Source organism: Petaurus breviceps, unplaced genomic scaffold, assembly GCF_028583685.1.
Source record: "Petaurus breviceps papuanus isolate PSGF00001 unplaced genomic scaffold, PetGlider_PUasm1.0 218, whole genome shotgun sequence".
NCBI classification, from domain to species: domain Eukaryota; kingdom Metazoa; phylum Chordata; class Mammalia; order Diprotodontia; family Petauridae; genus Petaurus; species Petaurus breviceps.
The window spans coordinates 10,689,869-10,704,682 of NW_027185872.1; the positions used below are offsets into that span (position 1 = coordinate 10,689,869).

General features: G+C 53.4%; 1 protein-coding gene across 2 annotated transcripts in view; it reads left to right on the forward strand.

The window, feature by feature from the left end:
• Positions 1 to 12,852, forward strand: part of LOC138166030 (serum paraoxonase/arylesterase 2-like) — a 13,768-nt gene extending 916 nt beyond the window's left edge. The window contains exons 2-9 of one of the 2 annotated variants that reach the window (XM_069094484.1): positions 2,864 to 2,934; positions 7,697 to 7,752; positions 8,319 to 8,484; positions 8,909 to 9,035; positions 10,058 to 10,258; positions 11,261 to 11,342; positions 11,817 to 11,945; positions 12,318 to 12,852. In XM_069094484.1, coding sequence (XP_068950585.1) covers positions 2,864 to 2,934; positions 7,697 to 7,752; positions 8,319 to 8,484; positions 8,909 to 9,035; positions 10,058 to 10,258; positions 11,261 to 11,342; positions 11,817 to 11,945; positions 12,318 to 12,476 — 991 coding nt within the window. In that variant the 3' untranslated portion in view covers positions 12,477 to 12,852. The remainder of the gene's footprint in view (positions 1 to 2,863; positions 2,935 to 7,696; positions 7,753 to 8,318; positions 8,485 to 8,908; positions 9,036 to 10,057; positions 10,259 to 11,260; positions 11,343 to 11,816; positions 11,946 to 12,317) is intronic. The other variant, XM_069094485.1, reaches the window with a different exon arrangement.
• Positions 12,853 to 14,814: the final 1,962 nt, after the last annotated feature.

Here is a 14,814-nt window from a genome sequence, read left to right on the forward strand (position 1 = left end):
ACACACACACACACACACACACACACACACACACACACACACACACAAACTGTGTTGCCTCTGACTGGAGAGTGTGCTCCTGTCTCAGCGATTTTTCTAGGCTGCTGGTGAAGAACATTCCTGACCCTCCCCGTGCCCCCAGCGCCAGCAGCTGCCCCACTCTCCAGCCTTAAGCCGGTGTCTTGATGCCGGGCCCCACTTCAGTCAGGTCCCACTTTTAAATGTGCACCCCACTGATGCTAGTGGGGTAGGGGGACATGGAAGGCCTGCTTGCAAAGTGAAGACAGCCATTAAAAGCTGGTTCTGATGATGGGATGAAGGGGGAGGAACCTGGACTAGGTTCGGGGACCTGCTTGGCTTCTGGGTCCAGCCCCTCATGTAGCAGGGACCTTGATCAGCTCCATTCTTCTCTGGGCTAAGAGACTGAAGTTTCTGTGGCCCACGTGTTCCCGATGTAAATCCCAGGCCTGGAGATCATTTGCAGCCCTTTCCTTCTCTCTGCCCCAGGTCTAGGAGCCTGCAATTTTCTAGGGCCTCAGTTTCTTTCTCTGTGACATGAGGTTTGCCTTGATGGCCTCTGAAGTCCCTTCTCCACCTGGGATCCTACAATTTTCCTGGCAACAACTTTGCTGTATCACTAGCATCATTGTTATACCAACTCTGTAACCCTGGGGTCTTTTCCAGTCCATGACCATGTGGGCATGGAAGGGTTCCACCCAAGGAGTGGCCCCAACCAGCATCTGCTGGATGCTGGGCATTCTTGGGCCCCACCACCTCTTGGGGCTGGGTCCAAAGCACAAATGTGGGCTCTCTGTTTCACCACCGGTGACAAGGGGCAGAGGGCTATGTTCCTTTTCCTTCTCCTTCCAGTTGGTTATGGCATTCAGGGCACACTGTGGACACTGGGAAATGACTGAGGAGTATCCTGTCCATCATGCTCCCCACTATACACATACAGACATGAGCACACAAGCACATTCTGACATCTTAGTGGATCCTTGGTCAAATAAGGAATCCAGGCCCAAGTGGGCCATGCTTCAGGGCCCTCTCATTCATTTACTGTGTTGGGGATGGTGTGGAGACACAGCCTTTGCTGCAAGGGGCTCACAAACCGAGCAGTCACAGACACATGCCGGCAAGAAGAAGCAGCACAGGTATGGGCTGACCTCAGGCCAGGCTGCACTTGGCCTTTACGGAGGCTTAGTGCCAGAGTGTTGGGCCTGGAGTCAGGAATTCTACTGTTCAGTCGTCTCAGCTGAGTCTGGCCCTGCATGGCCGAATTGGGGGTTTTCTTGGCAAAACAATTGGAGTGGCTTGCTTTTTCCTTCTCGAGCTCATTTTACAGAAGAGGAGACTGAGGCAAATGGATGAAGTGACTTGCCCAAGAAGATGAGTCTTCCTGACTCCAGGCCTAGCATTCTAAAGCCTTCACCACTGCTCTCCCCTGAAGTCAGAAGACCTGGGCTCAAACCCAGCTCAGGCACTTACAAGCTGTGTGACCCTGGTTAAGGTAAATCACTTACCCTCTGTCTGCTTCAGTGTTCTCATCTGCCAAATGAGGAAAATAGTGGCACCTTCCTCCTTGGCTTGTGACAAGGATCCAGTGGCATACTATTTGGAAAGTGTTTGGCACATAGGAGGCCCTTAATGAAGACTTTCCCACAGAGCCCCTGGGCCAATCAGGAAGAGGAGGCGGGCATGGATACAACTGCTCTCCCCAAGGGCATGGCCTTGTGGTGGCACAGCCCCACCATGTCTTCCTGGGAGGCCTCCGCCCAACATTCTGGAGCCTTCCGTAAATTCTCGACACCCGATGGACACCTGGGGAGTGTGCATACATCAGGGCAGCAAAGGCTTGGGCTGAATACGTGACTCCCACACGCACAGCCAGGTTGATGCCCAGGGAGCCTGGCGGAGGCTTGGACATGCAGGCTGAGTGGGGACTGCCCAGGAGACTGAGTTGGGCCCTGTCAACTCTCCCCATCTTTATCTGCTCTGGGCCTTTGGGAAGGTGCCCCCCTGAGCAGAGCCATTCAAACCTGCCCTTTCCTGGCTTGGAGCAAGTTCATGTGACAAGGATCAACTAAAAAGTCTAGGGTGTGCCAACTCCACCCTTCTTCAGAGGCTCACCAGGGCCATCTCCCCAGGGGGCAAGCTCCCCAGGGGGCCAGCTCTTCTGTGATGGAGAGACTCTGGCTGAGGCTCTACTCCAGGACTCAGAGGCACTAGCAGCTACCTTCCTTTATATCGTTCTGCCCTGGCAGGGCAGCTGTGTCAGGCAGAGGTGCTGAGGCTTGAGGTGGGCCCCAGAGGACAGGTGGAAATCTGCTAACAAGTTTGGCCAGAATAGAGGCTTTGCCATTTTCCATTCCAGTTCAGAGGGATTGGAGGGGTAACTGGAGGGAGAGGAGGGAGTAACCCAATGTGTGCCTGTGCCTGACAATGTTGGTCTGATCTCTGAGGCGGCTGGACCAGCCCTGGGCAGAGGAGCGAAAAATGTGCATCTTAAAGGGGGCAAAGGCCATTCCAACATTCCCACATTATCCTTTATCATTCCTTCCCTTGGTTTTTCTGAGTCATGGGGCAGGGGATGCTTAGCATCATGTCTGGCACATAGTAGGTGCTCAGTAAAGGATTGTTGGATGGGACTGACTATGGGCCAGTATTTCTTGAATTAGCTAGTCTTTGTGGAATCTTCCCCTTCCCGTTACCATACTGCCCACGTTCCCCCCTGCCCCCCCCACACACACACAGCTTGTCATACACTGCATTTGCCTGTCTCCACTGACATGGTGGGCCACCCTGGGGATGGAGCTCTCCTCCGACCAGAGCCCTTGGCTGACACCCTGATTCATATTCACAGGAATCGGCTTAATGCCTCTAGAGAAGTGGAACCTGTTGACCTTCCCAACTGCCGATTGATCAAAGGTGTAGGTATGTACGAGGCGCCTCTGAAACACAGCAGGGCTTTCCTGAGAGCTCGTTGTAGGTCAGCTCTCCTAGATTCTCTTAGGCTCATACACGTTGGGAGCAGGTCTTTTCTCAAGTCTTTGGGGGAGTGAGGAAGAACCAGGGGCCTGGCCATGCCTAGAGTCAACACTGCTTTTCCCTTCCCAGTCTCAGCCCAGCTCTTGTGGTGGTTCTGTCATTACTGTGGTTTTGAAAGTCTGAATTCACAGTTGTTCAAGCCGCTCACCAAAACTGGAGAGGGATGAAAGGGCCCTGTTCACTGCTTGTTGGGACCCAGTCTGGTCCCAGTTGGGACCTAATTAGCAGCCATTTCTCCACTCCTAAGAATTCCCTAAAGGCTTCAAGGCTTTTGGCCAAGGCTCCACATTTTGCTTCCTTATAAAATGTCCTAAAAAGAGGCAGCCTGCCTCCTGCCTCTTGTGGGACCAAGGAGAGGATAGTTCTGTTAAACATTGCCTCAGCGGAGCTAGGCTGTAGAGGCAGAAGACGCAGATGGTGAAGGGCCTTAGCTTGGATGTGGCCTCTCTGTTGTCTCTGACATTCAGCAGTAAATGCTTCTTAAATAGGACACTGGGGGCCCGGAGGAAGACGGCCTGGGTTATGAAAGGCTTCAAGATCATGCTTGAAGAGGAGGAATTAATGGAGAAATTTAGCCTGGAAAAGAAGGCTTCGGGAATGCCCTGGTGGCTGTCCTGGTGTGTGAAGGGCAGAGTCTTGGAGAGGCCAACTTTGCTCTGCTTGGCTCCAGAGGGATGAGCCAGGGACAGAAGGGAGAGCCTACCTGGATGCAGGCTGTGGTAGGAAGCAAATCTAACAATTAGAGGCATCTCTGAAAATAGAGTGAGGGCAGCGTCAAGGAGTGAGTCACCTTGTTCCTGGCGGTTCTCAAGGCAAGACTGGCGGTGGGTTGTTGGGAACATTGTGGACAAAGTCCTGCTGTAGACACGGGTAGGGGGAGCAGCAGCTAGTCCCTCACTGTCCAGCCCCAGGGGCTGCGATGGCTGGCTGTTGCCTACAGAATCCGAGGGCTCCAACTGGACCACCGGACCTTCCACCTTGTGTTCCCAGCTTCACACAAGCCCATGTAATCAACTGCTCACCATTGCCCTGAGTCTTGGCTACATGTGCTGGGCAAAGAAGAGGCGAGTGGGGGCCCCCTGTCTTCACCCTAACATCCAGCACTCAGCGTGGTGTGGGTGGGTGGAGACTTCCAATCCAAGCATTTCGTGTAGACACCAGTTCTGTGTGTGCCTGCCTGGGAGGAGTTTACACTCTCCCGGATGCCTTGTCTGGTGTTTTTGGTTGGAGAAGCCTTGGGGTGGCTCCTGGGTCTGGAGTTTGGAGGCTATCTCTCCAACCCTCTTCAACCCTAACCCTCAGGAGGAGAGAGAAGCTCAGAGGAGAGGTGCCTGGACAGGATGTGCTCTCTCCACCGTGCTGCCGTCTCCCCTGGGTGCCATGCCCAGTATGGTCTCTCCATCCCTAAACCCTGTGACTCCCAGAAACATGTACAGAGGGGACGACGGGAGGCTCCCTGAAACCAGCCCATCTGTGCCCAGCATGGCCTCCAGACCCTCCATCCTCATCTGTAAAATGGGGAGAATGACAGCCCATGCTGCGTGGGACTAGTGTGAGCATGGAGCTCTTTGCCAGGCTGTCCATCACTAGCTATGCTGTCCTTCCTTGCTCACTGCCATCCCTTCCCTGGCCTCTGCCCCAAGTTCCCCCTCACACCTGGCCAGCGAGCAGCCCTGGATTACCCCTCCCTCTGCCTGCCCCCTTTGCTCGTACTCTGACTCAGCCAACCAGAGCTGGAAGGTGAACACACGGTGGACCCATCGCAGTGTGCCCTGCCTGCAGGGAGGCAGCCCTTTAAGCTCCCTCCATCTCAGCCCTCCCGTTCTTCTTCTCAAGCCTCCCATCCTCACCCCCGTCCCCAGCCAAGGATCCAACATCATATTTCACTGACAAATAATGTAAACCATTCGCTGAATGAAATTTTCCTCTTCTCTCCTCACATCACCCCCCATTTCCTTCCTTATTTAAGTTTCTTATAGTGAAGTGGACCCTTCAATGTGCACCACTGATGCCATCAATGACAACTGGTGGTGCCACGAGTCAAGAAGGTCTGAGTTCAAATCCATCCTCAGACACTAGCTGTGTGACCCTGGGCAAGTCACATAACCTGTCTTCCTCAGTCTACTCAGCTATTAAATGAGAAATACCCAGGTCCTAGGGTAGTTGTGAGGATCATTGTGGAGGGCTTAGCACTGCGCCTGGTCCATGGAAGGCACTCCACCAATGCGCATTTCCTTCCTTTCCCTTCCCATTCCCTTCAGAAACCCTCATTGGATGTTTCCGCATCCCACATCTCTCCTCACCTTTGATCCTGAGCTTTGGGCCTTCTGCCATGGCTGCCTCCCCCCACCTCCGACTCCGATCTCATCACTGGGCCCATCCCACTGCCCTCCTGGTTACCAGCTTGCTTCATTGCCCAAGCCCCTGCCCTTTTCTCTGTAGCCTCAGCCCCTGTCAGTCACCATCTTCTCCGAATACTCCTCTCCCCTGGCTCCCTCCTACCTGCCTGACTTCTCCTTCGCAGCCTCCTTGGAGGGCTTTTCAGACAGTCCCACCTGCTGAGTGTGGACGGCCAGAGACCCATTCCTCAGTCACTGCCTTGTCTGTCAACCTCAGCAGCCCTGAAGTGAGTGGATGGTTCTGTCCTCTGTGCAGATGAAGCCCAGATCCTCTGTGGCCCAGTCCCTCATCACCTCCTCCTGTGGGACACTTCACACCGTGTTTTATGGGCATCTCCAATTTAATGCATCTGAAGCAGACCCCATTGGGCCGTTCCAACTGTGCAGGGCATTGCCCTCTCTGTCCCCACAGCTCACTCCTGTTCCCTCTTCTCAACTCCCCCAGCCCCACCTGATTTCAGGCTCTCATCGTCTCTCCTACCAGAGCAGCCTCCTTCCAGCCTCTCTGCCTCCCAGCCATCCTCCACTCCTGCCAAAACCCAGGTCTGTCCGGTCACCCCTCACTCTGCTCCTTGAACTCAGCCACTGCCTCTTAACTGAGATCAAATAGAAAAATACCCTCTGCTTGGTGTGGAAATCTCTTCCCGACCTGGTCCTGTTTTTGTATGCTGTATTCTCACTCTGCCATCTGGCCCAGCAAACCCTCCCAACCTGTCTGGGCTCACACTGGCTGCCCGACTCAGACTCTGTCAAACCCTTGGTCCCCTGCCCCTTTAAGCTGCTTCATCATTCTCCCCAAACCACCTTGGACTCATCTTGTGTATAAGTTTGCTTGTGTCCAGACTGTCCACACCTCCATTAGAATATAAGCCTTTGGAGGGCAGGGCCTGTTCCCTTTTCTCTCCTATTCCCAGGACTTGGCACAGTGGTGGGCACATTGTAAGCACCTAAGGAATGCCTGTGGAGTTTAGTTTTGAATCAAGTTAAGGGTGCAGAGAGATCTTCACAACAGCCCAGGAGGTTTTCGGGGCAGGTGGATAAGGAAGCGGAAGCCCAGAAAGGTCAGCTGAGTTGCCAGAGGCCCGGTAGCACATGGGATGAGAATGCAGTCCCTCCTCACACCTCAGCCCTAGCCCCTCCTCCCATGTCAGTGATGGCATTGGCCAATCCTAGGATGAAGCCTCCTTCGAAGATGCCCCAGGCCAGCAGGTGGCCTTGGGCACTGAGTGGGCTTGGCTTGGCTTGGGCACTGGCTTCCTGCTTCTCTCCACTTGCCTCTTTTCTTCATGGCTGACTTGCCCAGGAATAAGAGAACATAAGGACTTCCTGCGCCCACCCTCATGCCACCCCCTCCTACTGCCTTAAGGGGCAGGTTCAAGGCCCCAGGAGGGGCCCAGATACCAGCCTCTGCCTCCATCCACAACCCCAGCATAGAAGGCCAGAGGGCTAGGGCCAAGGTACAGAACAAAGCCAAAAGCTCGGTGCCCCAAAGGGCAGACCCATGCCTAAGGAAGGAGCCTGTTGACAGGCAGCCAGCCCTTCCCTCTTCCCCTGCTCCTAACCCCTGTCATTACCCAAAGCTCCCAAGGTCTGGCCTCGGCACAGGGAACAGGTGAGTGTCCTTATCCAGACACAACGAGCTCCTCTCCCAGATCCAAGGCAGTCACAGGAGTGCCCAGGCTGCTGTTTCTGCTGCTTTTCTGGGATGCCAGGCCCAGAGAGGTAAGGAGGAGCCAACATCCTAGCAGGGGCCCAGGGCTCAGAAGGCCCCAGGCAGCAGGAGAGCAAAGCAGGAGTGATACCGGCCCCACCCCAATTTCTGGTCCCCTCTTTGCCCATACCCCAAAATGGGCTGGAAACTAGGGGAAGAAGACACACCAGAATCCCTGGCAAGAGCCTCGGAGGGTCGGGGGTCCAGGACAAGTCCAGGGAGAATCTCCTTTTCCCTGAAGTAGGCCCCAACCCGTTTGCCAGGATCTGTCTCCCAGCTCCAGAGCTAGGCTGGAGGGAGCACCAGAGCCAGGACTGAGGCCAAGGGTGAGCTCAGGCTCTGGCTCCCTCAAGGGACAGGCCTAAAGCCCAGTTGGAGCCAAGGGGCCAGCTCAGCAGCCCCAAGGCCCAGAGGGCCAGACAGGATGCTCTGTGCTCTTCCTCAGCCCCTGACCTGGGTTCGAGGTCACCCTGAGCAGAAGCAGGCCCCACCCCCATGCTCCCAGGGTCCTTCATTGCCTGTATCGCTTTATTTCCAGAAGCCGGTTCTGAAGACATTCACATACTTCCCAACGGCTTGGCTTTCCTGAGTGTGGTAAGTGTCATGGGGTCTAGAAACAAGGCCTTCCTTGGGTCAGGGTCACAGACGGGCTGGTCACCTCCAGACTGGACCCAAGCCCAGTGTGCATCTCTCTGACTTCCCTGAAGCCGGGTCCTCCCTCTCCTGGGTCCTGCCTAGTTTGGGGATTTCATTCCCTCAGCTTGGGAGCTGGGTTTTTCTATGGTACCCAGTTTGGGGCATGTGTTTGAAGCCACTGATTTAAGGGAACCCCCCCACCCCATCATGTACTATTTTATACTAAGCACACTCTGTCCCCTGTGCCTGCCTCTAGCCAGGCCCTCTGGTGAACAGGGCACACTCAGGCCTTCCCTTGGGCCAGTGGGTACACAAGATCTCTCTTCTCCGACCGAGGAGGGAGGGGACGTCGTGATGGGACAGGGGCTGCTTCCAGATGTGATTCCAGCTTACTGGAAGCTCCTCTGAGTTTCAGCTGCCTCCCCTCAGCCTCCCCTCTGGCCTCCCCCTCCCTGTTAGGGCAGGGGAGGGGGAGGCCAGGCAGCCCCAGATGGCCTGAAGAGCTTGGCACTTCTTTGCATCAGGGCCTCAAGGTTCCTGGCATGCAGAGCTTCACTCCAGAGAAGCCTGGAGGAATCCTGATGCTGGATCTGAACCAGGACAGCTCCAGGGCCCGGGAGCTGCGAGTCAGCCGAGGATTTGATTTGGAGTCCTTTAACCCCCATGGCCTCAGCACTTTCATCGACCAAGGTAAGGGCAGAGGAAGCCGTCAGTGACCGACAAGGCATCTTGGCTGCCTGCTACCAAGCCTGGAGTGAAGGTTCACACACACTCATAGGCGACAGCCAATGACTTCCGCTCCCAAAGTGTGTCTCATCCAGCATTGATCTCTGTGAATTCCCCACGCGGTTCCTAGTTGGAGCCCAGCCTCCTTCAAAGCCTTCTGGGCATGATGCTTGGCACTGAGGTTTGGGGATCTTTGGGTTGTGTGTTGAAGCGAGAATGGGAGGTTCCTGAATTCTTGTCTGCGAAGAGGGGAGACTGTTCCAGGACAACTGAATCACCATCAAACCAGACCAGCATTGGGGGGGTGTTGGGGAGAGAAGAGGGCTGCCCTCCAGCAGAGTCCCAGGGCCAGAGGCAGAGAACCACGTCCTCTCTGTCCTTGCCTTAGATGACACCGTCTATCTCTTCGTTGCAAATCGCCCTGAGCACAGGAGCACAGTGGAAATTTTTAAATTTGAAGAGGAGGAAAATTCCCTCTTACACCTGAAAACCCTCCGCCACGAGCTTCTTCCAAGGTACCGCCATCTTGTTCCACCTCATGCACAGCGAGGTGTCCTCCAGAGGTGGGGAACAGCTTGGAATGACCTGTGCGTGCGCCCTCTGCCCCAAGCAGGTGCCCAGCTGGTCCACTTCTGGGCACCATAGTTTGGAAAGTCCTTGATAGCCAGAGAAAGGCAGCTAGGATAGTGGCTGATGCTCAGTGACGGCTGGGGCTTGTTGGAGGCAGGAGACAAGCTGGCACTCCCTCCCCTGCAGCCTCCTGTCCTCAGCAGCCACTGCCCGCCACATGGGTGGCTTTGTGCTGGACTGTTATCCGCACCCGAGTCAAAAGGCAGCTCCTGCACAGAACTTCATCTATCTCCAGCCAGATCGGGGGAGGTGAAATTTGGGGACGGCTGTGGTTGGCAACCACAGCAGCATGGGCCCTGAGACAGGGTGCTTCTGCCAGTCGGCATATCCCAGGGACGGTCTTTTTACCTTTGTTTGTATCCCTGGCGCTTGGCTCAAGGCTGCCATACAGCTGGAGGCAGGAACCACCAAGTGGGTGCTCCTCCCCTTAAATGCAAGAGGAAGGAAATCTCCCAGGGCCTTTCCTTTCAGAGACTACTCCTCAGTCTGGCCTTGGCCTAGAGTAACCCAGACAATTGTGGGTAAGCACATTTATCTAGCCATCTTGTCCATCCCGACTAGGTGACCTCTTTCTAATTTCCTCCTACTCATTCCTTCCCAAAGCTTTGTCCTGCACCCACCCTGGGCTGTGCTGGGGGTGCGGGAGGTGCAAGGTTTCCTTTGTGACCTCCCCTCCCCTACTCCCACTCCTCTCTCCTGCTCCCATTTACCCCCTCCCCCTCCCAGTTCTCCCCTCCCCCATCCCACTCTCTCCCTGACTCTTCTGCCCCCACCTTTGGGGTGTGTTGACCCATCCTGGCCTTGCTGAAGGCCCAGAACACCAGTTGTTGCTGGGGATGACCAGCAGCCTGCCCTATGCAAAGGCCCAGGGCTTGGTTTCCCGGCCTTACTTTTCTCTTTCTTTCAGTGTGAATGACATCGTTGCTGTGGGCCCAGAGCATTTCTATGCCACCAACAGCCACTATTTCTCTGACACCTTCTTAAAGTATCTGGAGGTCTACTTGAACCTACGCTGGACCAATGTCATTTACTACAGCCCCGGGGACATCCGGGTAGTGGCCCAGGGCTTCGACTCAGCCAACGGGATCAACATGTCCCCAGATGAGAAGTATGGATGGTTGGGCGGTCACTTGAGCCCTGCCCAACAGAGCATGGGGTTCACTATCTTCCCGTGCCACTCAGACCTCAGGCTCCCTACCATCAAGAGAGTTTGGGTTCCTGGTGTTTAAAGGTCTTTTATTTTTAATTACGTTTTTCAGAGATTCCGTGAGGTAGACGTTACCTGGTGGTGACCCTGGCATCCATGGGTCATAGGTGTAGAGCTGAAGGGATCTCAGTGGTCAGCTAGTCCACCCCCACCATTTGGCAAGTGGGGAAACGGAGGCCAAGGCCATACAGGGCACAGCCTTAGCGGCGTGGTCAAAGCCTAGGTCTTCACACTCCCAGACCTCCAGATTCTTCCCTGGACACGCTTTGGTCCTTTCAACCAGACAAAGCTGTCCCGAGGCATCTCCATTTTCAGTGCTACAAGAAACACCCATCACAAAATGTACATTAGTACAGATGTGAAGGATCTGCTTAGAGAAGGTCAAAATACTTCAGGGAATTACAAGGGAAAAATATATTTGTGACCCCAAATCTCTACCTTGTTGGCCCCAGAAGGCTCCCCTCTAGGGCAGTGGGCTTCTCTCAGCCATGCTGTACCATGCAGGGAGGCTGAGGAGTAAAGGAGATGATCATGGACAGTGCTTTCCAAACCTCCAAGCCCTATGATGGTAGTGGAGTCATTCCTGCTCAATCCTACCCCGACGGGACCCCAGCAGGTCCCTAGGAGTCCCTTGGGCCCCACTCTTGAAACAAAACTACAGCATATTTGTAGTTTTGTGACCAGTGGGCAGACCATACCAAGGGCGCTCATTGGCACTCTCTAGGTCAGGTGGTCTGAATCTTGCAAGCCTCATGGGCCCGCTGAACACACTATGTCATACCAATTACAATGACCTTCAGTTGTCAGCTACCCTGTGGACCACAGGTCAAGGACCCCGATGCAGCTCTAGGCTAAGGCTTTATGTGCATGTATCACTTTAACAAATATGTCCCTTTGGTGAAGGTACATCTATGTCGCAGATAGCTTTGCCCATGAAATCCACGTCATGGAAAAACACACCAATTGGAGCTTGACTCAAGTAAAGGTAAGGGGACAGGAGGACCTTCCTCCTAGCTGTAATGTACCTGTCCTGCATGGCTGACCCAACCTGCTGGGTCCGGGGAAGACCTTGTCTTAGTGGTCATAGGGACAAATCTCAAGGGTGTACCTCTGCCCTCTCCCCCACACACCTTCAGCATTGGCCCTGGGGGTGCTTAGGTGGTGGATTCTGGTCCAAAGCCACCAAGCATTGATGGCCATTAATCCTGCTTCCCCAAGGCAAAAGGCTCAGGGATCAGGGCTCTGAGAAGAAAATTAATGAGCAAAAGTGTCCTCATGCTCAGGCCCTCAGCGGCCCACGGAGCATGGCCAAGCTCACCTGGAGAGTGAGGCCCAGGGTCACAGGGAGGGATCGTGTCCACGTCCAGGAGAAAGACGCATAGCTCGGCCCAGGAGCTGGCTGACTCTAAGGAGCTATAAGGTGCATCCTCTGTAGATGTGTTCCCGTCTTTCTTGGCAGGTGCTCCACCTGGACACAATAGTGGATAACCTGTCTGTTGACCCTTCCACGGGAGACCTCTGGGTGGGCTGTCACCCCAACGGCCAGAAGCTGTTCATCTATGACCCCAGTAACCCTCCTGCATCCCAGGTGGGTTTTTGTCTCCTGAAGGTCCCCTCCCATCCCCCAAGCAAGGCTCAGCCTCTTCTCCCTCTCACCGGTACAGCTAGCCCATTGGTCCAGTTCCCTGGACCTCATGCCCCTGTGAAGAATCAATGTTTGGCCAGAGCAACCCCGGTGACATTCTGTGGGATCGGCCCTTCCAGGATCATTGTGGGGGAGTGTGCTGCTGGCTGATCATGAAGAGAGAGCTGGTGTTTCATACAAGGAGCTCCCTTTGGGGACTTGTTTTCTCCCTACTCGCTACAAACTTGTTTCCTCACGGGGCAGAGGTTGATCCCGCTGGCGCTGGCACTGCCCATGGGCAGGGGCCGATGCCAGGCTGTGTTTCTCTATGTTCAGGTGCTTCGGATCCAGAACATTCTTTCTGAGACGCCCACGGTGAGCACAGTCTATGCCAACAATGGATCTGTGTTGCAGGGCAGCACCGTGGGCTCTGTATATGGTGGGAAGCTGCTCATCGGCACACTGTACCATAGGGCCCTGCAGTGCCAGCTCTGAGGGGCGTCTGCAGCCCCAGCTCTTACTGACACTGAATTCACTGTGAATTACTCATTCTGAGACAGCGTGTGTAGTACAGGTGACTAAGAAGGAGGCAATGTGAAGAAAACACTCGTCTTCCTGGGCAAGGGAGCAGTGCAGGGGGCTCTGGGACAGCTGCACTGCCAGTTCTGTGTCCCTGCCCAGCTGCCTCTGCCCAAATTCCATCTCCCCCACGCCCCCACCCCGCCCCACAGCCCTCACTGGGCTCCCAGGACAGAGCAGAGTGGTTGCGCCCTCAGCCCCCTCCCAGTGACCACTGAATGGGCAGCTCTTCTCAGCACCACCTACTGTTGTCCTTTACAACCTCAACAATTAAAAGGTTTCCTTAAACCCAGAGGTTGCATTTGTCTGAGCTATCCTTCAGATGCTGCTTATGGACACCCAAGAAGTCAACTTCTTTACTAAAAAAAAAAAAATACATTTTTGATTATCTTTTGTTTTCCATACCCTGCATTTTCTACCCTAATTCTCTTTCACAGCCCCTCCCAAAGGGACAGACATATTGACAAAGTCTAAAGACACATGCAGTGTTCCACTTCCATGCCCCGCCCCCATCTCTGCAACAAAGCAAAGGGAGAGAGGTCCCTTCCTGTCTCTTCCTCAAGCTGAGCTGGTAATAATAAGTTCACCCTCTTCAGCGCTAACTGTCTTGTGATGGTCATTCTTTCCTTTGGGTGATTCTCCTGGTCCTGCTGCCTCTAATCTGTATCAGTTCAGGTAAGTCTTCCCAGGCTTCTCTGTATTCACTGTCCTTGTTTCTTACAGGACAATCATGTTCCCTTGAGATTCTATACCACCATTTGCTTGACCAGTCTCCAGTTCTGTAGCAGCAAGCACCCCAGCGTCCCCAGGGTGGCTGCCAACACAGGTTCTTGGATCTGCTTTGATAAAGGAAAGCAACTCAAAATGGGTTGCAAGCTTGCTTTAGTCAGATATGTATCGTTTACCTAGTTCAGGGGAAAAAGGTCAGCACCCCGAACTTCAGATATACAGACAGAATTATCAAGACAGAAATAGATCAAGTAGACAGATTTCCAAACTGTCCAACCATTACATCCATACCAAATCAACATCTGGGTTTTTCAAAGCCGGGGGGGGGGTGGTCTCTCAACAACCAGCTTCCCATAGTTTCATCAGATCAAATCACAGAACACTTCTCAAAGTGAGCCCCCAAAGCAAAGCCTCACATCAGGGCTTATATAGCCTTCTCCTTGCTCAGAGAATGTCACAACCTTTTGGACCCACTGGCCAATCAAAAAGAATCTACTGAAAAACAAGCCTCCCACCCCAGGCTCCAGGTACACTTTAGTCTAGGGGCAGGGAAGATCTTTAAATTTACATTCCCATTACAAGTTCATGGACATTTACTCTTTTTAGTTCTCTGCTACCACAAAAACTAAAGTAGCTTCTTTCAAGTAAAGGCTTCAGGTCCAGGGTGTAGGGTGGCAGAATGGATTATTTAGAGTTTCCATTGGCAGCTGATGCTCAGTACCTAGGCTCCCAGGTTCTGTCATGCTTCTCCCTAGTCAGTATCCTACCCCAAGATCAATTCTTTCACCAAGTCTTGTCAAACCAGAGAAGAAAGTATTGAGCATTTCAGCTGTAATATTTACCTTGACTTACCCCACTGCTCCCTGAGGAGGGAGTTGGTCATCAAATGTCCTTTGGCTTTTTAGGAGCCCAAAACAGAAAATTTAGAGCCCCTTGGCCTGTCATTGAGGATGATAGTGCCTGTTTCAGAAGCCCATATGGGTAACTTTCCAGAATATAACTGGCATAAAATGATCCACTTTGTAACGCCTGCCTAGTAAATGTGAAGAACTTAATTGGTGTTGTAAAAAGAAAACCGGATTCCAAACCCCGTGCACTCTAACCTGTGTTACCTAGGGCAGGTCTTCTCTGAGGCTCAGATTTTAGAGTACATTGCCCCTGCTAGCTCTGAATCAATGACTAAAAATGAATGAATGAATGTATATTGTTCCTTAGCAATTAATAAGTGAGAAGTAGAAAGATATTTTGCATAGATTCTCAACTGAGCCTTCTGTGGGATCTCCATTCAAAAAGAAGAACATGCAGTTTAAGTGGATAACCCCCAGGGGCCCCAAAATGCACCATTTCATGGTTCAGATGACATCTCCCTTGAGGTCCAGTACACCTGGGTCTGGGTCCCACAAACTGATGCACAGAACATGAGATCATTAAGAAGGTGGTGCCAAGGATGTGGTGGTTGCTGATTCTGAGGTACAGTCATCACTACCCATTCCTTTGATTTGATCTGTGCCCAAAACCTCTAAGA